This window comes from Dermacentor albipictus, chromosome 1, assembly GCF_038994185.2.
Source record: "Dermacentor albipictus isolate Rhodes 1998 colony chromosome 1, USDA_Dalb.pri_finalv2, whole genome shotgun sequence".
Taxonomy (NCBI): domain Eukaryota; kingdom Metazoa; phylum Arthropoda; class Arachnida; order Ixodida; family Ixodidae; genus Dermacentor; species Dermacentor albipictus.
Genome location: NC_091821.1, coordinates 335,178,846 through 335,202,629, shown reverse-complemented (window position 1 = coordinate 335,202,629; position 23,784 = coordinate 335,178,846). Strand labels below are relative to the sequence as shown.

The following is a 23,784-nucleotide window of genomic DNA, read 5'->3' as shown; positions in this document are numbered from 1 at the left end:
CTGATTTTTTTTTTCCATTGCTCCACGGCAGATAAGAAAGTTGCATGTTCCTTGCCTGGTTGTTGGATGTGCGGATGGCGATGCAATTCGGTAGTAGGGATCGAGAAAACAAAAAGTGAAGTTTCACTCCGGATAATTAATCAAGAAACGACCGAAGTAGCGAATGGCCCGATGACGAGGAGTACGACGAAAGCGGCACAAGGACAATAATAACGATGACCATGGATTCGATGGCACGACGAAGGTCGACGCTTGACACATCGTGGATGAATCCCGAACCTAGGGTAGAGACGAACACCGTCTTACTTTGAGACGACTTCGTATGCTCAGGTGACGTGTACATTTATTGTCTTGCTTTATAATTCATTATCTTTCTATTTCTTTTCGCATCTTTATTTCGGTGAAATGGTTTTTTATTAAAGGCGCTGGTTCACTCACTCGTCTGTCAAATGAATATTAGGACGAACACGTGCGACGGACGCTGGAAAATTTGGCCGACGTACCATTCACAGCTATCGCTGTATATAAAGGCAGGAAACCAGTCCGTAAGTTCTCGCACAAAGCCCCTCGGGTCTCCCTTTTCCTCCGTCCCCTTGCAGAGCGAGAGCCTCGAATTTGGCAGCGCTGCTGCTATGAGGTAGCGTATACGAAGGTTTGTCAACCAGTTGCTCGCTCCTTACGTTCTCGTACCACGTGACGCCTGCACCTGGTCAAAGAGGTGCTCCGCACACGTGGCTAACGCTCCCTTGGTTTAATCTTTTATACACACAAAAATGGAAGATAAAGTTGACAGGAGGACGGCGGCTGCGGATGCTTAAATGGTACACGGCACACCTAAAACGGAAGGCGTGGGTGCGACTCCCACCTGCAGAAAGTCATCTTTTCACCCACTGTCACCTCCCTTTACATTATTATGTTTTGCCTTTCAATGACAGTGGCCTATTAGAAAGACTATAATGACCCCATTTCATCTCTTTTCATACTTTTTTTTCTCACGCTTTTATTTTTGTCATGCTCTTCTTTCCGTCTTTACTTCCCCTTTCCCTTCCCCTAGTGCAGGGTAGCAAACCGGAGGTTTTAAGTCTGGTAAACCTCCCTGCCTTTCTCTCATTTGCATCTCTCTCTCTCTCTCTCTGCCTTTCAATTATAAATAGGATTTAGCTTCCCCTAAGCGTTCCCCGGCTTCATTGTTTGTGACTTCGTATGGTTTTGACTAAAGAGTGCGTCACTGTTTTTACATGCAGGATTTTTGGAAGAAACTGTTTGAAACTGTTTGTAATAATAAACCAGTTGTTAGTCTGCGCTCGTGTTGTGTTCTTCCTTTCGTCCTTGTCCGGGTTGCGCTGCCCACCCACAGAATTATGTTTGAAAGTCTTTTAAATAGAAAAGATGCGTTAATTAAGCTGTTTCCTCGGGATTACGCTAACCACTGAAGCATACATTTTGAAACGACTCGACGTAGAAATTACAGAAGTATTTAAGAAGAATAGGATGATTAACTTTTTGACGCAAAGGTTCAGACTATTAATTCTGAAGCAATGCTTAAAGACTGTCAGCTCGTAACTGACTCCGACGTACAAGAAGCAAATGGTACTAATTTATTCAGCGCAAAAAGTTTCGGTCAGTTTCATCCAGACAAACAAAATTGAGCTGCTGAAGGAAGTGACTCACTGGTAGCAGAAGTCCGTGAGGGACGCGACTGTTTACGCCTTCCCGACGGACGAGCATCACGCAAGGACCCTTGTCAAAGCAGGAGCTCGTTCGCGGCTTTATGATGTGTAGATAAACAAACGTCGTGAACTGTGGTAAGTGCATTTGGTCGGTAGGCACGCTACTATGTGCCCTAACCGATACTGTATGCTCTAAGTGCCTGGCTGTTAGACTAAGTTGCCAAAACGTGCACTGTAAGAAGCTGCTATCGGTACTATGCTTCACTAATACGTTGGGTTATGGTCCACTCTTCCAAAGCCCTTTTCCTGAATGTGTTGACAGCAAATTAGAAAGAAAGGAAGGGCGTTTCTTCAGGTAAGAGCTTTAAGAGCCCTCATAAGGTACCATGCATGGCTAGCGTGAATGATTGACATGCCAGAGATTCTTTCATTAAACAGCGCTCCGCGAAGTTGATAAGCTCTGCCCGAGGCTGTGAAACTTTCCTTATCTTCTCGATGACCCGACGCATCTCGACAAAAAAAAAAGTGATGTAGGGGGACGGGGAGCCCTTTTATGAAAGCTGGTCTGAAGAGGCTTGCCTTATACGACACGCCTGGCATGCCGGTCCACGGATGGCACACAATTGACGCATGTCGTTACCGCATACGTTTCCGCGACAGCATCTGAGACACATATAGTATATTCAAAATGTGGCGAGTGATACATACCTTAAAAAAAAGGTAAGTATAGAAGGCCAGGGAGCGGAAGGTGCTACGCACGCGTGATCCATCACGTGCCCGTGTCAAAGGCACAATGAGCGCAACCTTTTCATGACGGCTGGAATACGCTTTCGGCGCGGTGGCTCGTCACGGCGTCATTCGCGCTCCGCTTTTGGAAATTAATTTCCTCATACCCAATGAGAACACAGCTCACGTTAGCAGATGCCTCCGAACATGTGCGACAGTGAGCGGTTTGCAATATTCAGCTAGGCAGAACACTATGTCCTGTCTTACCACCTCACAGAACGAGGCATCCAATTATTGTTACGGTTTACATGGTGCCGATGGTTACAGTTGTTAAAAGCTGAAACCCATTGACTGCGGATACGTCTGTATCACTATTAGCCAATCGCTACTGCAAGTTGTGCCCAAGCAAATCTTGCGAACCGTTTCTTTATAAACATAATCCACCACTGATTTTTTTATTATTTATTTACATTTTACCTACAATGCCACAAGACATTGCGCAATGGCGGGTGCGTGGCTTATAACATAGCACAAGTAACAATAGATCTTTGTACAAGATATAAATGTTTTAAATGTGCAAATATGCAAAAATAGGTACAATACACGCCTAAGTATTTACAAAATACGTTCTCTACAATAAGTGCGCATCGGGGAAAAATAATTTGATTGATGTTGACCTTGCCACAAGGAAGAGAAAGAAATAGATAATCCTAAGTTGTTTTAACAACGTCATCTGTAAGCCAGTTCCATTCCTGTGTTATTTAAAAAAAGACGAATTACCAGAAGTGCGTTTTTTGTACGGGCACTCTAATATCTTGCTTGACTTGTGTCGACGAAGCGAGAGTACATCGGTTGTAAGAATTATTTGTGGGTTTTAATGGCCGTCTGATTGTAATAGATACTGTGAATAAATTTAAGCCGTAGTTCTTGCCTTGTTATCGTAAAACGTTGCCACACAAATGGCATTTTTATTTAAGGAATACTCGTGGACGGATGATACTACATACAAAATCTAGCAGCTTGATTTTGCACTTTCTCCATTTTATCGATGAGATATCGCTGACCATGGTCCCATATTACGTAACCACAGTATAGTGTAGATCATGCGTACCAAAATTAAAGTGTTTGTTTTAAAGATTGCGAAGCTCGCTTTCAATTTATTCACCTGAAATATAACATTTTACTCGCACTTGCCACTGCAACATCGATGTACTCAGAAAAGTGTAGACTTACACCAAGGTACTTATAGCCCGACTCGTTGCTAATTATTGTATATATAGAATAATTAGTCAGCTATAGTTGATGCTTTAACTTCTATATAATCTATAGACACGGTTGGTAAATGCTATGCAGCAACATTTCCAGACGTTTAGGCTCATATTTCATTTTCGGCACCATTGGGCTATTGTGCATAAATCACTCGGCAACGTTTCGGTACATTTCCGTCATTTTATTTCCCCAAACACCCCGCAGTCACCTCCAAAAGTCAAATGGGAGACGTAATATTTTAAACAATGCTAATAATATAAATTAGGAACAGCCGAACACGGGAAATTGCGGTTAGGGTTGATGATTTTGATCGGTGAAGGAACACGGTTTGTTGGCGATGATATAAATAACTTTTGATTCGTTAACTGCATTAAGATTTATGTATACAGAAAGCAGCTCAAGTTCTAATAGCTTCAGTGGCACCGTGTCAAAAGCCTCACGGAAATCAGGGAACACTGCATCTACTTGGAAATTACAGGCTAAAGAACGCGAGATGTAATGCTGAAATTCAACTAGCTGCTTGACAAATTAGTGTTCATTTCTAAAACCATGCTGAGAAGGCGTGAATAAGTTGATTGAATCAAGCTGTTTGGCCATTTCACTGTAAATGATGTGCTCAAACAACTTGCAGCAAATTGCTGTTAACGAGATCGGCCTGAACCCTCAACGAGTTTTTTTATACCCCTGATTTATGCACCGGTACGACGTTTGCAACTCCCCAGTCGTGTTAAACAATTTCATTGTTAAGTGTGATGTCGAATATTATGCTCAAATACTGTGCAATAATGGTGTGACAGTTCTTAAGAACGACCGGCGATAATCCACCAGGACCAACTGCCTTCGTTCTGCCTATGTGTCGTAGCACGCAGTCAGCCCCATTAACGTCACTCTGAACGTCCGGCATTGGAGACTGCGTAACGTTACGGCAAGTGCTACCACCTCGCCAGGCACACTTTGAGTGAATACCAACGTGGAGTATTCATTGAAAGCCTCAGCTTTTTCTCTATTTTCTCTATCAATACTTATGATTTTAACCTGCATGGTCAAAGCAGGAGCACTCATATTGTCTTTCTGGCTCTTTTCTACATAGTCTCCAAAACTCTTTTGTGCTTTTCTTCAGACTATCATTAAAATGGGAAATAAATGAATGCTTATTTTTTTATTGTGGCTTTGAGGATCATGCTTCCGCTTCGCATTTCCTGCTAGTTAGACAAAATAAAGTTATTATGAACGCCTCGCTTTTCTCACCAACCTACGGACATGGCCATTAAACCACGGTTTTCGTATAGTGATCCTTTTTTAGCATTCTACAGCGTACATACCACTAAACTACTTCTAGTAACCTATCATGAAAAGGATCATTTATCATCAAAAGTGCACCACGACGCTAAAAGAGAAAAGTTTTGCACTAACTGCATGAATGTTGGGAAGTACAATTCTAATTCCGCAGAAATAGCGTCAAAGTCTCTGTGCTCATACTTCCATATTTTTGTTGGAATTACCTCCAGCACTTGGGCGCCTCATATATTTAAATCTGTCGCACTGGCGTTGGTCAATGATTCCAGGGCTCACAAACACTTTAGAAACAATGTTGGGGCCATTGCATAAGACTAAATCCAAGATGTCATTATGTCTCGCAGGACCTTTTACATATTGGGAAATACAAAGAACACTTAAGTGTTCACTAAACACGTAGCAGACGCGGGATGAATGTTATCTACTACTGATAGTCGAGTCTAAATTTGGCAAATTATCTTCCCCGCTCAGGAATGCACTTTTCGGAACAGTATCTGCCGTTTCAGAGAGCATTGCTATCGGAGTGTCATCGTTGTCTCGTGTTGCTCTGGTTATTCGTTCTTAAAAAATACAAATGCATTGGAAAAAGTCCCTTATATCCGGCTATATAGAGGTAATAACCCAACACTTCCGGGAATCATCGAAAAAAAAAAAAAAAGCTGAGAATCAAACATAACGCACGAAGGTAATAGCAGGAACAGAAGCATGCTAACCCTACAAAAAGAAGTAAGCGAAAATAATAAAATTTTTTATAATCAGCAGGCCTATTTTATACCTAGCTAGTCGGTTCTCTCCCGCGTTCTGTTGAGACTGGAATAAATGAATTGCATTTTAAGAACTGCCACAGGGCTCTAAACTCAAGGAGAAATATTTTGTATGTGCTCTATTTAATTTATTTACAATTTGCGCCGTGTTGCACTGTGGCCAAATAATAAAAAGAGAAATAATATTGTCCTATAGGAACGCGTTAAATGCTCCAGACTCCTCAGCGATCGCAAGTCAGATTAGACAAAGCTGTAATTCCCTATAATACAAACAGATCTGAAGCCAAATTTCAAAAAAGAAATAAGGAAAAAGAGAGGAAGTAAGTAAGAAAACTCAGGCACGACCATGACCACTTTTCTCACATCACAGTGCAGATTCCTTCAGGAAGAGAGGATTACGCAATGCGTTTCATGTATGGCACCTCCTCTTTCTCTCTATAGCCATTCCTCTTTCCAATCCTGTTACTTCGGTTATATATAACCTTCGCCAGAGGCCTCGTCTCCAAGGGAAGTGGCTTGGAGTGTATTGCCAGATCGCTATAGAATCTAAGAGTCCGCGCTATCGCAACCGCACTGGAAGCAGTTCAGATACACGCAATATCTGCGCGCGCAATCCGCGCTCCTCGTATTGTGCACGCATCACCGCACGCGCCGTCGCCGCCGTCCTCGCAGAACGAGCAACGCGACCCCTCGGGCCAAATGGCACTCAGTCAAGGTGGTCAAAGCGAAAAAAGAGAAAGAGTGTGGGGGAGGGAGGGGAGGACAGCCGCGAATGCGTTCGCTTGTTGTCCAGTGACCACTCCTCTCCCGCCCTGACGCTTGCGCGTGTTCCTCGTGCCGGAAAGAAATGAGAAGTCGCGGCAGACGTTCCACCGATCCGTGAAAGAGACGCTGCATCGATTATGAGAGGCGCCTAATCAAATCGGCCAAGTGAGCATATCGAGCGGCAGCTTATACCGCGGCCGCCATACCGGGGCCCCTGGCCTTGCGAGGCCGCTCCGGGGTCTCAAACCTGGCGGTCGTTTTGCTCGAAGTGGTGACGATGAAGAACGATGGAAGCTTTCAACGGCAACGCGGCGACGACAGCGCAGCCTGCAACCGCAGCGGCGTCGAGTGAGTGGGCAAAAAACTTACTGCTCTTAATCCAAACAACACAAAAGTTCACCGGGAGACTGTAACTCGGAATGATCAACACTGACCGAACAAGGAACGTCTCTGAAGCCAAAGCTTCGACAAGTATAGGCTTCTCTTCGTCGAGGCGTATTGTTTTCGCCCTGACAAAGAGAAGTCCGCTTGTCGAAACGTTCGTTACGAAGACGTCCCTTGTTCGACAACTGTTGATTACTGCTCTTGACCGTCACGGCCTGATAGAGTGTCACGGACAGAGTAAGACATGCAAGCCCGCGCGCTTTCCATGTATAGCTCGAACACTATGTCCCCTATTGGGGCTTTGACTGCCTCGCTCACGTTGAGTGCTCTACGCAAGCAAAAGAATCACCGCAGCGAAAGCAGAAATGGTTTCTTTATGCTAAGAACCGTGTCGATAGTTAAGTAATGTCATGGATGAACGAGGGAGCTTTCCAGGTACAAGTATCGCGGACGTGGAAAGCAGCAGTAGATCATTAGACGGATAAAGTTACAACTCCGGAGTGTTAGCAAAGCGAGAGAGGCAGAAAAGATAGACAAAACTGATAAACCTTCTTATGCGTGGCTGACGCGTTACTCAAGCAGGGAACTACAGGGAACAAAGTGGAAGAATGAAGCTGACAGACTCTAGTCTCAGCTCACACGCTGATTTCTGGTAAAGGAAGTACAGTGGCCTGAAAGAAGCTTATGAGGAAGTTTATCACCACGAGGTTCTCAGTATGCAAATCACTCTGTAACTGTCTTCTGTCCTTCGGACGATTAAAGTGGATATAATAAACATCTATGCCGTCCGTCCACCTGTTTTCCTATAACATCGTCTTGACGCAGCACATGTAACGTTGAGGTTAACTGAATAAGAGTTAGGCTAATAGAGGAAGAATATCTGATCAATATAATTTCAGCCATTACTCATTACTTCCAAACACAATTTGTATGTATTCTCATGGGGACTAAGTAGGAGAGCTGTAGAAGAAAGCGTTAAGGATATTCCTGGAAAGTCCTGGATATTCCTGGATATTCCAATTTACCGAAACCCAATTTAACGAAATTTTTTTTTCGCGAAGTGTAAGCGACACGCTGAATGGGGTCACTCTTCGCGATAAGTGCGTAAGCAGGCAAAATAATTTTTTTTCTCTTGGATAAAACGATGTAAGTCTTCGCAAGAGTGTTTTAAATGTTTTGGACATAACGCCCAGTTCACGATCTAATTATATAATTTTCAGGTCCTTAAATAAATCGAGGTTTCATTGTACAAGCTTCCAGCAATTTACAATATTATGACTCAATAATGGTAACAGCATTTTCATTTTGTGTCACGAATATTGAGAATTTTCACATCGTCCAAGAGGTCTAATAAGTTCCACAGTTGTTATAGACGTCGCTCGAAAAATTACGAATAGTATCTCCATATTTCTGCTGAAACACTAACAGAAGCGGTGGTTAGAATACCTTTCATTCATGTCTTCACCTGGTGCCAGGGTTTTCTGAGTGATTCAGTAAACATGTTCCTTTCTCGAGTTCTGCAAGAAAAAGCTGCTCCTCTAAAAAAAAGAAAGGTGTGTGTGTGTGTGTGAGGGGGAAGGGGGAGGGCACTTCGGCAGGTCTGCTATCATATTCTATCGAATGGAAGCAGTCATATCCAAGACACGTCATCAATATATATATATATATATATATATATTATACACCTGTCACAATTTATTGTTCATTTACCAATTTGACGTTGCAGGGAAGCCGGTGACATACTGTACAGGTTGCCAACAGTTTCAATTCAAAATCATTCAGTCAGTAACTCAATCGATCACTCAATCAAATAATATAATAAACATGAATGATGCATTGCCTACTGTTTCGATCAGCTTCGAACTAACTCATTTTAAAATTTCTTGCAGTTCAATTTGAGGCATGTATGAACAGACCTTAGCTCAACATTTCCGTAATACCCGCTATGTGCTTTAGTCAGAGAGTATTGCAAGATAAAATTTTACGGGTTTGCTGCGACGTCAGTATGACGTCACTTACCAGGTTCCCTTCTCCACTTCTGCTGAGTCGATTGTGGCGCGCGCACAGTCGTTGGTCCCCGCAACTGATCGCGTGGGTTAAGTCCGTCAGCTATTCGTCAGTATTAGGTCAAGTCCGTACACATGCATGTAGTACCACCGTGTATTTCTGAATCATCGCTGGCACTCGTGGGCATATGAGAATGTGCGCTATGCTCACAGGGCGTTCAATATGATTAGACAAGGCACTTCTTTTGTTGAATCGTCGACAACGTTCAATGAATTTCGGATAGAGTGGGCGCGTCTTGCGCCGAGCAATAACTTGATAAATGCGATAACCCGGTGAAAAATGGTCACAGGCCGAAACCAGACCGGTGTACGCGGAACAATATGGTGAACTGGAGGATAAAGCCAGCTCGCGCTGCTGCGTCATCATCATCATCGTCATCGTTCACTGCCTGAAACCAGGCGAGTTTGCCGCTCAATACTAACAGCACCATGACAATGAAAATCAATTTCATTACGATAGCGTCGATATTACTGTGGCTTGGTCAGCCCTGAGGTAATCTTGCTTTCCCTGATGCTTAATTCTGGGAATGTTTAACGCCTGTCTATGTGGCTCTGTGGACATGGCTTTGTGGCATGTGGCTTTGTTTGTGGCTTTGTGGCTATGTGGAATGTGGATATGTGGATACCCGTGTAAGCACATGGCTGCGGGTTCGGTCCCCGGCCGCAGCGTTCGCATTTCTCTCTTTTCTTTCTTGGCACGTCTGTGGTTTCCAGACATTTGCTCGCGACAACATGCCCAGATGAGTAATAATAATATATGGGGTTTTACGTGCCAAAACCACTTTCTGATTATGAGGCACGCCGTAGTGGGGGGCTCCGGAAATTTCGACCACCTGGGGTTCTTTAACGTGCACCTAAATCTAAGTACACGGGTGTTTTCGCATTTCGCCCCCATCGAAATGCGGCCGCCGTGGCCGGGATTCGATCCCGCGACCTCGTGCTCAGCAGCCTAACACCATAGCCACTGAGCAACCACGGCGATGCCCATATGAGTTCGGCAGCTGTGTAAATGATGTGCACTCAAATCTAAGCATGCACACAAGAAATATCGTTGCATTCCTTTATATTTCCGTTGACTGCTACACCTTTGCAGTTCATTTTATAGCGATGAGGGTAGCTACATGGGCTTTTGTTGGTGTGGCATCTTCTACTTTCCTGTAGCGCAGGCAGATAGGCACTTCGTACCAACAGCATTTTATATCGTCCGGGTTACCACAGCAGCAGTTACAGCAAGAAGCGCTAGTGTGCTGTTCATGCTTTAGTTCTTAGCGCTCAGCACGATCAATGGAACTTCAAATTTAAGTCATTCCTGAAAATATTTAAATATTATTGTATTTTTCAGAGTGCACTGTTTATCTCAAATAGCGGCCTTTCTCGGTTAAAATAGAACGTCGGGAATTGATTTCTCTGTGCACTATTGTTGGCTGTTTGGTTGCAGCCGAGATTCGCTGAATGCCCATTGCATATTTTGCGGGCTGCTGTTACCTTTAGCTGCTGAAGGCATAGTGTAGCGTACAATATCCGTTCCCACTTCCTGTGGTGCTTTACAACATCCACATGTCGCACACCTCTTCCTCCAGTCAGACTGACACAAACTAACAAAAATTGACTCTTTGTTTGCACTATAGCTTCTATATTTCCTCCTTCTATGTCTTATGCTCTCTTTAAATGGTTATTAACCTTGTATCTTTATTACTGGAAGAAGCGTCCACTAGCACTGCACTGAATTCAAATAAGTCGCCATTGGGTCGCCCGTTGTATCAACCTCATTCCTTGAATACATCAAGGAGCAAGGCGAACATTATTAAGGAAAAAAAACAACTTACGCGTTTAAGCATCATGGTAGCTATATACACTCAAGTGTTTCGACGTACAGCGGGGCTTCGGTGGATAGCATCACGCATTGATTCCGGCCTAGGGGCCGCGGTTACGTATACTCGTTGCCCCACGGCACTTCTACAAATCGCGCGAGAACAGGTTTATTTAGTTATTCATGGTCGTCCATAAACAGGGGACGTCACTAACGCTTACGTGGTTGGCAAGATAAGCCAACTCGCTTCAGATCACATCGCGCCTCCGTTCTATAGCTCGAAAACCTTCCGGGATACCGGCGCGTGTAAAGGCACAGACAGCGTACGAAGAAGTCTTTTTTTTTTTTGTAGCGCCAGCGTCGATACTCACGTAACGTAAGGCTGACGCGCACGCGTGCGCTTCTCGACCTTTTCCTCGTCGCCGCATGCTTGAAAGAGCGGCCACCGGCGCATCGAGCGTCGCATACCGAACAACGCTACACGCCAGTCACGGTCGCGCCGCGACGCCTCGTTTACGCAGCCGCCGCTCACTCTCTTCTCTGTTTCCTTTCTTTCCTCTTTCAATGGCGGTAGCTATGCAGGAAGTTTGGATCTCAATCTATGCAAACCTCGCCTTCTCTCGCACCCTTTCCTTACAGGCGCTCTCCTCAGATGCGGGGGCGGCGTTCTGCAACAGCCGCCGCGCGTTGTCCGGCGCGTGCCCTGACCTTGGCAGCGTTGTTGACACTGCTGCACTTGGTCCTCCTGCTGCCGATACAGGCCGCTGCTCAAGAGGAGGACATCGCGACGACGACGACGACGACGACGACAAAGAGACCGACGGCTTCGAAGCCTCGCGAGAAAGGGCTCGCCAAGCACATCTGCAAGGGCACGCAGAAGTTCACCAACACCATCAACCTGCTGCTGACGTTCGGCAAACGCGTGTTGGAGGACCCGAGGCCGCTCAAGATCGGCCAGGAGCTAGGCATGAACGTGACGATCGACGGGCTTGACACGCTGTCGCTGCGCGGAACCCCGCAGACTTTCTGCAACGAGAGCGTCGCCGAAGCGCTGCTACCGCTCAGGCTGTCGCCTTCGATCGTGCTGCACCGCAGGCGTTCCATCCTGTTCGGTGCCAACAGCGACAGGAACGTCTCCTACACGCTCAGCGGACTCGAGATGGACGTCGGAGTGCGAGTAAACAGGAACGACCCGAACCGACACGTGGAGATCACGTCGCTAGACATCGTGTACGTGGACGCGGTCGAGATCGAGGTGAAAACGTTCGCGCCCATCTCGGGCAGGCCAGTCACCATGTTCTTCGAGCGGCCACCCACGGCCGTTAAGCTAGCTATACTTAGGCCCATCATTCAGGCCGGGTTGCAGAGGATGCTAGACAGCGGGGGCTTTAAGTTATCGTCGTAATAAAACGTTGCTTTGTTTGTCGTGTTATCAGTGCATCTTCGGTGCTCGTCTCAAGAACTCGTGCCTTCGTGCACTGTGTCGCATTACTTTCAATCGTTTTCAAAGTTCACTCGAAAGCAATTGCTTGTAATATTCATCTCACATATAAAGTCAGATATGTGCGACCGTGTACAGGAGTATAGTCACCTGCTTGCTGCCAGCTTTCCAAAATATTGATGCTACTTTGACCGAGATCGTCTTGCCATCGTGGACGACGGAAAGCACCTGTGAAGCACATTTTGAATACCGCGGGTTCACCCAAAATCTAGGATGCAGCATCAACATCCCAAGACACCACCATCTTTCTCTCTCTGTTTACGCAAAGAAAGCAGATTTTTTATAACAAACGTGATGGTTAGCTTGTCCACGTGCACGGAGATTCTGTCTAACCCACTGTGGTTGCTCAGTGGCTATGGTGTTGGGCTGCTGAGCACGAGGTCACGGCATCGAATCCCTGCCACAGCGGCCGAATTTAAAACGGGGGCGAAAAACACCCGCGTATTTGGATTTAGGGGCACGATAAAGAACCCCAGGTGGCCCAAATTTCCGGAGTCCCCCACTACGGCGTGCCTAATAATCAGACAGTCGTTTTACCCGTAAACCTTCCCCCCTCCCCCCTCCTTTTTTTTTTTTAGTTTAGATACGTCTTCAGCATCTAAGCGATGTACTTTTGCACGGTTTTTCACATCCACAATTCGTAAAATACCACTCGGTATAAGAATCAACTTGAAGGGCGAGTGGGTTCCTGAGCTGTGTTCAGGTCTCAGGAAGGTTGTTGAAACAGAAGTGATAGGCAGGAATGTCGACCAGTGACCTAGAACACCAGCGCTGAGCATAGAAACCACCGGAGCTGTTAAGGCCTCAGGGCAAGTCGGTAATGTGCCCCAATGGTCTTTTCGTTTTTGCAACTGCCTATTTAATTTTCTGTTAAGGCATAGAAGTATTGGTAGCACTGAACAGCGACGGTTGAGCCAGCGCCGTGCTACTGTTCGTGTAGAACTTCGCACGTGAGGGGATATTGGCTATCTCTTGCAATATTTCTCCTTACCGTTTGCCTGCTATTTACCCCCGCCCTCCTGTTCCCATATGTAGGCAATTTGCACATTCATTCTCGAATAAAAATTCTTCATCATCATCATCATCATCATCATCATCATCATCATCATCATCATCATCATCATCGTCTCAGCTTTTATACCATCGTCATTGGCTCGAACACTGCCGCGCCACTGTTACACCGGCGTGATTGGCTACGTAGGTAAAACGGTGAAAAGATGAAAATAAAGAAAGGGCGGATGAAAATTTATATAATTTTTTGCAGATTTCGGCACCATGTAGTTAAAATTATTATTAATTACATCGTCTTTAAAGCACGCTGTGCAGCTTAGAGACGTTGAAGCCCGTTGAGTAAAAATCAAACAAAACGTTGTGGACGCGATCAAAGCACCTTCCACTGCAGGATAATGACGTTTTGTCACTTTGGAGCTCTTTAAACATACGAGTATACATAGACTGCGTCCAGCCCGCGCGAGTTCTCAGACCAAAATTGAAGGCGACTTAGCTACAAACTATCCGTCAAGAGAATTCATTGGTAACTAGCCACCACGAACCACAACGAACAAAAACAAAATGCTAAACACCTAAACGTAATAATGCACATCCCGCTTAACAGATTTTCACCATATATTATCGTGCAAATGGAGCTTGAGGTGACGGCTATCCGAAGTAAACGTGAGTAGCGGAAGTAACAGTCCCACCTCCGACACATCCGGCTTCAAATTCATCGCTCAGTTCACTTTATTAAGCATACAAAAAGTCTCCGCCCCGCTCAGGAGCCGCTATCACATCCGGCACGCCGGGATATGACGTCATTCGGGGGCCGTTCGTTTACAACACGCGTATCCGTCGAAGTTTTGCGGCACGCCTGTTTACGAAACGAAGAGAACGAAACGCACATTCTGGCTTCGAACCGCGGGCTCACTGGGAGAATCGTAAAAAGGAAGAGGAATAGCCTCGAAGGCTCACAACCGTGAAGTTCGTATTAGAAGTCAGACTTAATAATTTCGTGACCGAAGATGAGTATAATACATAATGGCTCTTTACTTCAGTATCAATCAGAAATATTTCCCTTGTGTATGTAGGCCTTGTTGCCTCTTATATAGTAAAAGACGGGAATACGGTAGAGGCTACAGCCTTTTTCTTTACAAAGAATTGTTTTACATGTTTAAAAAAAAGGCAGGTTACATTTTCGAGCCGTTAATTGGGGCAAAACTGAGATAAAGGCTTGCTTATATATATATATATATATATATATATATATATATATATATATATATATACCGACTCCAAAGAAATTAATATAGCAAGCTTACCAGAGGTCTGCACGAGAGCAACCTCCCTTCATCGAACGTTGAATTTGCCCGAAAATTTTTACATCCACGAGTCAAGCGCTAACTACGGATGCAATTTCTTCGTGCCATCTCTCCCCGCCTCCACGATCCGAGCGGCGTGACCTCGGCCATAATTACTCGACGGCCTCCGAGGCACTTAATTCACTTAAACGATTGAGCGCCAAAACGCCCGATGGTGGTTTCTAAGGAGAATTATATTAGCGGCCGCCTGAGTACACGCTTGCCTTCCGGGGGACGTATGAGCCGTTACTGCCTTGCAAGCGGGGCAGTTTTTTTTATTAAGTTACATCGCAAATGCATTTAAATGCGTTTTTCAGGAGCAAGCAAAATGTTAATCACCTGCTAATTGGCAAAAGTCTTCGTAAAGCTTTTCACGTGAAGACCGCTGCTTTCGTTCGAACATAAGGCGTGCGTCCCTCCTGGATCGCCGTGGTTCCCCTCGTAGATATATCTCGTTGGGACTGCTATGAAGTGAAGTATGCGCACTTTGTTATGGTTCGTTCGTTTAGCGAATTTCTCATTCTGTTGTCACTTCTTTTGGTATTTGGAAGGTGCGTGATCGGTAAGTACAAAGCGCTGACCCTTCTTTTTTTTTTTCGGGTTTGCGATGCCGTAGTTGATTTGCTGAATGAACAAAAACAAAAGGGAGGGAGGGAGGGGGGGGGGAGGTGAAACGCAAAAAAATTGACTCGTAAAAGACGCGTTGCCTGGTATCTGCTAAATTGATTTTAATCGAGATGCATAAAGATGGACACGGTGCTTCTTATCTCTCAGTTAAACTTTTGACTGCGTGGTAAAATTGTCAAAGATATCAGCGTCTGTTTACCCCTGACATTTGTCTTGTTCAAATCTACTAGAGTGCGCCAAAAGAGCAGTTCATCTGTGCCGGACTTCTAGCATCCAGCGTGCAAAATGTACTTTTACCGAGACCGCAAGGTATGCCCCAGCTAAAGGTGGATGCCCCTTCTAAGCGCTGCAAGTTCTACGTCCAAATCCCCAAAATCCTCCTAAGCAAAAATTGTTCGTAAGACAAAATTTCGGCCAATCCCGTGGCTATACATATTATCAGCGAAGGCGACTGGCCAATGACAAACAGCACTCACGAAAGAAACTCCTTGTGAATTCGGCCCCCAGTTTATAGGGCCCTTGGACCGGCCAAAGGGGCTACGACGCTTTCATATATCACCCGACGGAATCGACACTAGATAATCCTTGTAAAACAGGACCCCCTATGCCCAAGATTTTTATATCCCGTGATGAACAATTCAAACTAACGAAGGCGACTTGGGCGTAATCGGTAAATTGCGCTTTATATACAGGGTGTCCCAACTATCATGCACCAAGAATTAAAAATATGCGAATGCCACTTAGCTGGACAGAACTAAGGTAATGTTGTTTGCCTACGCTTTGGCAATACTTTGATAATTTATTGTATTCTACCTTATTACATAATTAGTATTAATTTATTAATCAACTTATTTCATCAGAATAATAAGATATTATGATTGGATTAAAAGTGTTAATGAGAAAATTGAAGAGCAACATACAAAAATCTCCCGACCCAGCTTTCTCTTGCTCAATACGTGCTACATAAAAGTGGTTTTCCGAGCGGCAAAGAAACCTGAAAATACACGCGAAATTGCCGCGCGCAATAATTCCATATTGAATATGTTTAATCCCTTCTAAAAAAAATTACAGGGTTTTACGTGCCAAAACTACTCTCTGATTGTGAGGAACGCCGTAGTGGAGGACTTCGGACATTTTGACCACCTGGGGTTCCTTAACGTGCAACTAAATCTAAGTGCACGGTTCTCACGCGTTACTATTAGCACGTTGGAGCACTGGGAAGCACGCTATACCAGCACAACAAGGTCACACGCAGAGAGAGAGAGAGAGAGAGAGAAGGGAAGAAGGAAAGGCCGGGAGGTTAACCAGACAGAGTCCACTTTGCTAGCCTACACGTGGGGAGGGGAATGGGGAGTGAAAGAGAGAGAGAGAGAGAGAGAGAGAAAGCATGAGTCTGTACCGCACTTTCACATGCACAAAGTTAGGTGTAGGATGTCTATAGTCGAGCACTCATGTCTGCTTCCTTCAGGTAGTGCAGAAGCGCTCGAACTGCTTTCTGGGCTAATGAACTGTGAGGCCAGGCTCCCAAGATCTTCGCTTCTGTCAATGACCTGTCATCCAATCTATTCAAGGCACACTGGAGAGCCTGACATTGGTTGTCAAAGCGAGTCACACGCATTTTGGCACATTTCCGTAGGTCTGATCAGCGCAGCAATATCCTTACCGAGCCTCACGCTTACACAGGGGTCGCCGCCGCTTCTTCTTCTACGTCGGACCAAGGCGTGGCGGAACAGCGGCCCCTGCGACGGGTGCGTCGACAGTGGCGTTTCATCTGCCGCAGCGACAACAGCTTCACTCAGCTGATGTCCAACGTGATGGAGGTGAACCGCGAAGTTCTGCGGGCCACCGCACCGCTGCGCGTCGGCGACAGCGAGAACCTGGGTCTCGTGTGGCTGAGAAACGGGCGCGTCTACAACCTACACACCATCAAGGTCTCGTTTTTTTTCTCCCTGACGCATGCGAAGCAACTGGGCGCGAGTCGGCGCATGCTGCAGGGACATAACGCATAGGACGTAACGTAGCTCTCTCCACGATGCTGTGCTCACTACGCGCACGTGCTCGCTATGACGACAAGTCTGTTCACAATGACAAATAGGGGCGTTTCATGTCTGTAGTTTGTCAGGGTGCAGCCTCAAGTCAAGCACGCATCACTTGCTTGTGCACGTGACGACCCCAACACTGCGCATATATCACGAATGCGTTTCTTCTAGTTGATGCCCACACTACGCGACGTGCTGTAATGTCGAAGGGAAAATTTCGGTACTGGGAAACAAATTTGTAGAGAGAGAGAGAGAGAGAGAGAGATAGAGTATACGAAGATATTTAGATAGGGAGGTTAACAGGGAAAGGGTCTGGTTTGGCTCACGCGACACAGGGTAAGGGGAAAGAGCGAACACAAAGATGAGGAATAGAAGCTTTCTTAAACACATGCGACCACAAGAACGATTTCGTGTGATCAAAGGCGGTCGCAAAGGATCGTGGATCTATTAAAAAAAAAAACGCGAGAACGTCTTCGGAGCCCTGTAGGCCGACGAACGTCAACATCTGTTTTCAAATATCGTGCCTGTAGACAAAAGCCGGCTTTCCAATTGGGCGCAGGCGAACAAAGGTTTCCGTATTATTGAGGAGAGCTCAATAAGATTTAAGGCAGCAAACCTGCAGAATTCGTCAGCTGCCGCCACTACAAGCGCTGCGGTGGGACAATGTAACCCGCCGATGGGTGCAGGATAAATAGAAACCAATGACGCTGCCGAAAGGTACGACCGCAGTGTACCCTAGGGAAACCCTCTTGTTTACAACGTGCAAAAGGACCCCGAGCTACTTGCGTTAGCTCACTGCGTGAAGCAAATTTGCTTTACTGAAATTACCGAGTCAAGAAAAAATGGGCCATGATGTGAGCAGAAAGAGAGAGAGAGAGAGAGATGATGATGATGAAAACTGAGGAATAAGGTGGTTAATGACGCAGCGTTCTGTAACTTATCTTGACCTGAGATTAACTCAATAGAAAAGAGCTACAAACGCAAGTATCATTTAGCTTTGCAATTCGTTCATGCTTTTTTGACAGACATGTGGTTGCGTTCTTTCATAAAACACCCTGGCTTACTAAAATTTTGCGCCCGCTGTATACTACAGATCATCACAAGACTAAATATTTTAATGATGGTGTCAAGCGCCACTTGATAGAGAGCTGCTGTAGATGTAAAGGATTCGGCGGGGTCGCAGCATGAGATCGAAGCATGAAGTAGAATAATAGAGCGCGACACGCAGTTCGTTTCAGTCATGCGCGCTGCTCCCAAGGAGGTGCCGGATAATGAGCGCTGTGGAAACTGCTCATGCGCACCATCAGCGTGATCGCGACCAAACGAAACAAAAATAAGGAATGTTCCCGTGTGTCTTGTTCGCATTGTAACTTTGGGCACTATACTGTAACTAAAGAGGTATTTGTATACCGACACGCCCAACTTGCTACTGTTTATCGCGTGCACAACGCCGTGTGTGCACTCTCGACGCAATGCATCGCGGTAGTGGGTCGTGCAGTGCTGAAACGGTTTACTTGCAATTAAAAAAAAAACAAGAAACAAGCGCGCCCACCCTCTGTGTGCGCAGATCCGTGACACGTTCACCAGCGAGTGCAACGAGACGACCATGAACCTGGTGTTCAGACTGAACCTGGAAAAGCCGTACGTCGTGTTCGACCTATCGGCCCCCTTCGGCACTACCGCGCTTGCCGGTGGTCAGCTGACCGTCAGGGTTGACTCGCTCGACGTCGACATTGGCCTCGTCACGCCAAAAGTGAAAAACAGCGGCGACAACGCCGAGCCGTGGGTTCCTTTCGCCACGGTTCGCAGAGCACACAACCTTCGGCTCGAGTTCACGGGGATGCCTCCGGCCACGACGGCACTGACTTCTCTGCTGGCGCTACTGCAACAGCTGATACCATCTGTGCAGACGCGGTTGTTCGAGATCATACTGACTCGCATATTGAGGAACTACGTCGCAACCACGCCGATTCCTTTTTGAACCTCGAAGAAGGGAGGACACGTCGAAAGAGAGAAAAGAAGGAGCGCAGTAGAGTAGTTCTCCAAAGCTATTTATAGGACAGTTAATATAACAATTCTATTCCAACGGTCCTTCCTTTTCGCGCTCCTTCAGCGGCCCACGTCATCAACGGGATCGATCAGCCGGCCGTGAACGGTGGATGATAAGAGTGACATAGAATCGAGCAGAAGGAATCATTACATTATGACGGCACTGGTTCCGCTTGGGGCAGTTCCAAATAAAATATCAAGGATGAGCGTTGGCGCTATATTTGTGGGGTGCTTTTGTTTGTTAATTCTTCTTTGACTAAAGTTTCTGAAAAGAGCTATCTTGATGCGCTGTAGTCGGCACATAATCACCCAGACGAACAACACAGGTGGAGAGCACATACTCACAGAGAAATTAGAAACAAGGAAACTCAGGAAAGACGCCGCGAATTTTATTGGCAGCGCCCTCCTGTATAGTCTGTTACCTACTAACCATGCCCCTTTGTTTATGTAGAGCAGCAACAGCGCGTATAATTTGCACTCACTCTATAGGCTTCTCCGGTGTTTACTTATTTATTCATTTACCTCACAGGCTCCCGAAGGAGTATTGCGTGAGGGGAGGATACAGGGAATTACCAAAAACAGGAGTAAAAAGAAATTATACATTGTTAGCGAGTAAACATGAAAGAACAAATATCTAACAATATAAATAACGGGATAAATGAAACAAACGACTGTGTGAAGTAACAAAAAAAGTACCAAGAGATTGTACAAATGGTAGGAGGTGAAGGTGAAAGAACAAGTCTGTAATAGTGTTAAAGCAATTCAAAACAAACATTCAAACAAAACAAAAAGAAAAACCTATACAACTTCGCTACAAGTATTTGCTTAGGTGCGCAGTATGGTTTAGTTGTGACGAATTATGGAAATAATATGCATAAGCGTGCTTTGAAGGATACTGGGTCAAGAATGTCAACTATGTCATTTGGTAGGTTATTCCAATGTTGAATGGCACGTGGTAATGCGGAAGAATTGAAAGCATTTATTCGGCCAAAGATACGCTGGAAACTGAGATGATTATGTAAACGCCGAGATGTACGAGATGGACGAGTGAGCGGCAGAGTGGACGGGTGCGTGCTATGGATTATCTTGTTAAATAGACAAAGCAATGCTATGGTTCTTCGTGATTCAAAAGATGAGAGAGATAAAGATGACTTAATGCTAGTCACGCTAGAGTCGCTGTGGTAGTCTCTGACAATGAAGCGGGCGGCGCGGTTTTGGATCGATTCGAGAGATGCGATTAGGTAAGCTTGGCGAGGTGACCAGATAGGGGCTGCGAATTCCAGTTGTGACCTTACAAAAGTCTGATAAGCGATTTGTCTGGTGAGGACAGGAGCATCACGAAGGTTGCGTTTAAGATAGCCGAGCGTACGTGAAGCTTTAGCAGTTATTTTTTCGATGTGCGCAGACCATGACAGGTTAGGTGTAAGGAGAATGCCAAGGTACTTGTATGAGTTGGTGCGTGTGACGGGGTTGTTATCAAGTGAGTAATCGAAAGCGGAAAATGTCTTTTTGCGGGTGAATGTTATTAGTTTGCATTTATCAGTGTTTAGAGTCATTTGCCAAGAAGAGCACCAGTTAGTAATACGGTCAAGATCTCGTTGGAGAGCGACGTGATCGGAAGTTGAGCAGATTTCACGATAGATCACACAATCGTCTGCGAACAAGCGAATGGATGACGTTATTTCGGATGGCAGGTCGTTAATATAGATCAGAAAAAGTAATGGTCCGAGTACGCTTCCTTGTGGGACACCAGATGTCACATCGCTGATACTGGAAATAAAGTTATCGACGACGGTGAATTGCTTACGGAATGACAAGAAATTTCTTATCCAAGATACTGTTAGGGAATCGATATTTAAGCATGAGAGTTTAGCTATGAGACGGCAATGAGCAACACGATCGAAAGCCTTAGCGAAGTCTATGAAGATGGAATCTGTTTGTATGCCCTTATCCATGTTTAGGAAAATATCTGTAGTCAATTCGAATAGTTGCGTTTCACATGATAGTCCTTTTCTGAATCCATGCTGATGTTTAAATAAGAACTTGTTAGTTTCCAAGTGATTTGCTATGTTTGAAAAGATTATGTGTTCTAGTAACTTACCGGGAACGCTTGTTAGTGATATTGGGCGGTAATTGTTAACAGCGCTTTTATCGCCAGATTTAAAGAAAGGTATAACTTTAGCGACCTTCCAGTCATACGGAACTTCCCCTGTTGAGAGGGACTGTTGAAACAAGCAGGAAAGGACTGTGCTAGAGGAAACTACAGTATATTTTAAGATTTTTGAATTTATACCGTCCATGCCGGAAGAAGTTGACATCTTGAGGTTGTTGATCAGCTCAGCAACACCAGTGGTTGTTATGTTGATGGGGGCCATGTATGTACAATCGAGTTCGATGGGGGGTTGGTATATTTGAATGGTCTTCCTCTGTAAATACGGACGTGAAGTAACAAACGAAGACTCTTTGCTTCCTGGCTTCGCTAGGTATAATAGCCCAATACATTTTGCGCTTAAGAAAAGAAAATATGGAGGCCGCAGTAGTATACTTCTGCAGTATTTCTGCTCTGCAACAACCCGGTGACTAAAACGTACTCTTGCGGACAAAAAATACCCAATAAAATGACAGATTTCTAAACATTGTCCAAGAAGCGTGTTTTCCTTTTTTGGGGGGCGGGAGGTAAGGGGGGGGGGTGAGAGGTAGTTGCACATATTTCTTTTTTTACCTTGCTCTGAGCACGTGCCGTCTGAGGGATACATACTTTCTTCATTAACAATCGTTTACATACTTACATTTAGATGCAACACACAAGCATGGCAGATAACTTAGAACAAAGATTAACGATATACACATTATTTTTAGGTCACAGTGACCTTACCAGGAAATTCGCTATTGCCGATTTCGCATGCTTCAGGAGCGTGTTCGAAGCAAGTACCCCTTTGGCGACCTTTCACCTCAAAAAAATTCCAACGGACATTTTGGAGCCTTTCAAGTGAATCTCTTTCACGAACAGAATTTATATTTCGTAAAACCTGATGAAGCATTCGTAAACTCGCAAAGCGAGCCTAAATTCGTACGCTTTACGATTAATTCAGGAGGATGTGCAGGTTAGGCTTGACTGTGTCGGCGAGATGAAGCAGTACTTGAGCTGCATCTTGTATTTGCATTGTTGGTTCATCGCACTCACGAAGCTAAAAAAGTAACAATAAAAACAGGAAGAAGGCTCAATGTCCAGTGGCACTTCAGTTACCTTGATTCATTTACTGGGAAATGCGGTAATGAGCCACCGTCACCTCTATACCCTTAGAGACCCTCACGTGACGTACTTTGAGACGAACACCTCAGCACTGAAAATATTCTATATAATTCCAATGGCACCTGACAAACTCCTGAAAGCTACTGAAAACCACGGATCCATACGTAAGGTTTCTTTAAGCAATCTTTCTATACGCATTTTCTTTCATTGGCCGGGGAACGTTTTGAACCTACGTTATGTTCGACGCAATTCTTCGCAAAGCCCAAACTGTGGGACTTGTTCAAATATTCTATGCAGAAGTACATACTGAACGAAATGCTTACAACGCTCGGCTGGAAACCCACCGAGCACTGATTCGGCCTTATAGGTACTTCAGCTCGGACACCTATGTTAAGTCGCAGCATGCCCCCTTCCTGTACCAAAGCTTGAAAAACGAGCCCGTTCGGGTCATTTCCTAGCTCATATAGAGCTGGCTACAGTAACGAAATGCACCATCACCTTGTCATTATTGCCCAGCTAAATAATAAATTATTGGGATTTACATGCCAAAACCACAATATGATTCTGAGGCACACCGTAGGGGAGGAACTAACTCTAACGTGCACTTAAAAAACTCTACGCAAGAGTTTTTGCATTTCTCTACCATCGAAATGCAGGCGCCGCGGCCGGTATTCGATCCCATGACTTCGTGCTTTGCAGCGAAACGCCAAAGCCACTAAGCAACCATGGCGGGTGTTACCCAGCTGTATTGCCTATATTAGCTTTTTTCAGGTCTCGTGCTACCATACTGTGATGCCTGTATTACGATTTCCGTGTCGCACGAGCATGCTTCGTTTGTTGCGTCAACTACGGTATGCTCAAGAACTGAGTACCATCTCCGACTGTTTCCAGAGCTTCCCTGCCGTTCTGGAGGTCCCACACACACTGCAGTTCTCACAGCGCAGTAGTAGTAGTAGTAGTAGACATACATGCAATAGCATACATACATACATACATACATACATACATACATACATACATACATACATACATACATACATACATACATACATACATACATACATACATACATACATACATACATACATACATACATACATACATACATACATACATACATACATACATACATACATACATACATACATACATACATACATACATACATACATACATACATACATACATACATACATACATACATACAAGTT

The 23,784-nt window shown here is 45.1% G+C and overlaps 2 protein-coding genes across 2 annotated transcripts; both read left to right on the top strand.

Moving 5' to 3' along the window:
• The first annotated feature begins 6,507 nt into the window (after nt 1-6,507).
• Nucleotides 6,508-12,182, top strand: LOC135915041 (uncharacterized). The gene is made up of 2 exons (XM_065448018.2): nt 6,508-6,838; nt 11,390-12,182. Exons 1-2 carry the CDS (start codon nt 6,768-6,770, stop codon nt 12,153-12,155), a joined length of 837 nt encoding a protein of 278 aa, XP_065304090.1. The 5' UTR covers nt 6,508-6,767; the 3' UTR covers nt 12,156-12,182.
• A 3,361-nt stretch (nt 12,183-15,543) lies between these two features.
• LOC135915043 (uncharacterized) lies at nt 15,544-21,911 on the top strand. Its single transcript, XM_065448020.2, has 3 exons — nt 15,544-15,629; nt 16,869-17,163; nt 18,839-21,911. The coding sequence occupies exons 1-3, from the start codon at nt 15,544-15,546 to the stop codon at nt 19,250-19,252; spliced, it is 795 nt and encodes a 264-aa protein (XP_065304092.2). The 3' UTR covers nt 19,253-21,911.
• The last annotated feature ends 1,873 nt before the right edge of the window (nt 21,912-23,784 follow it).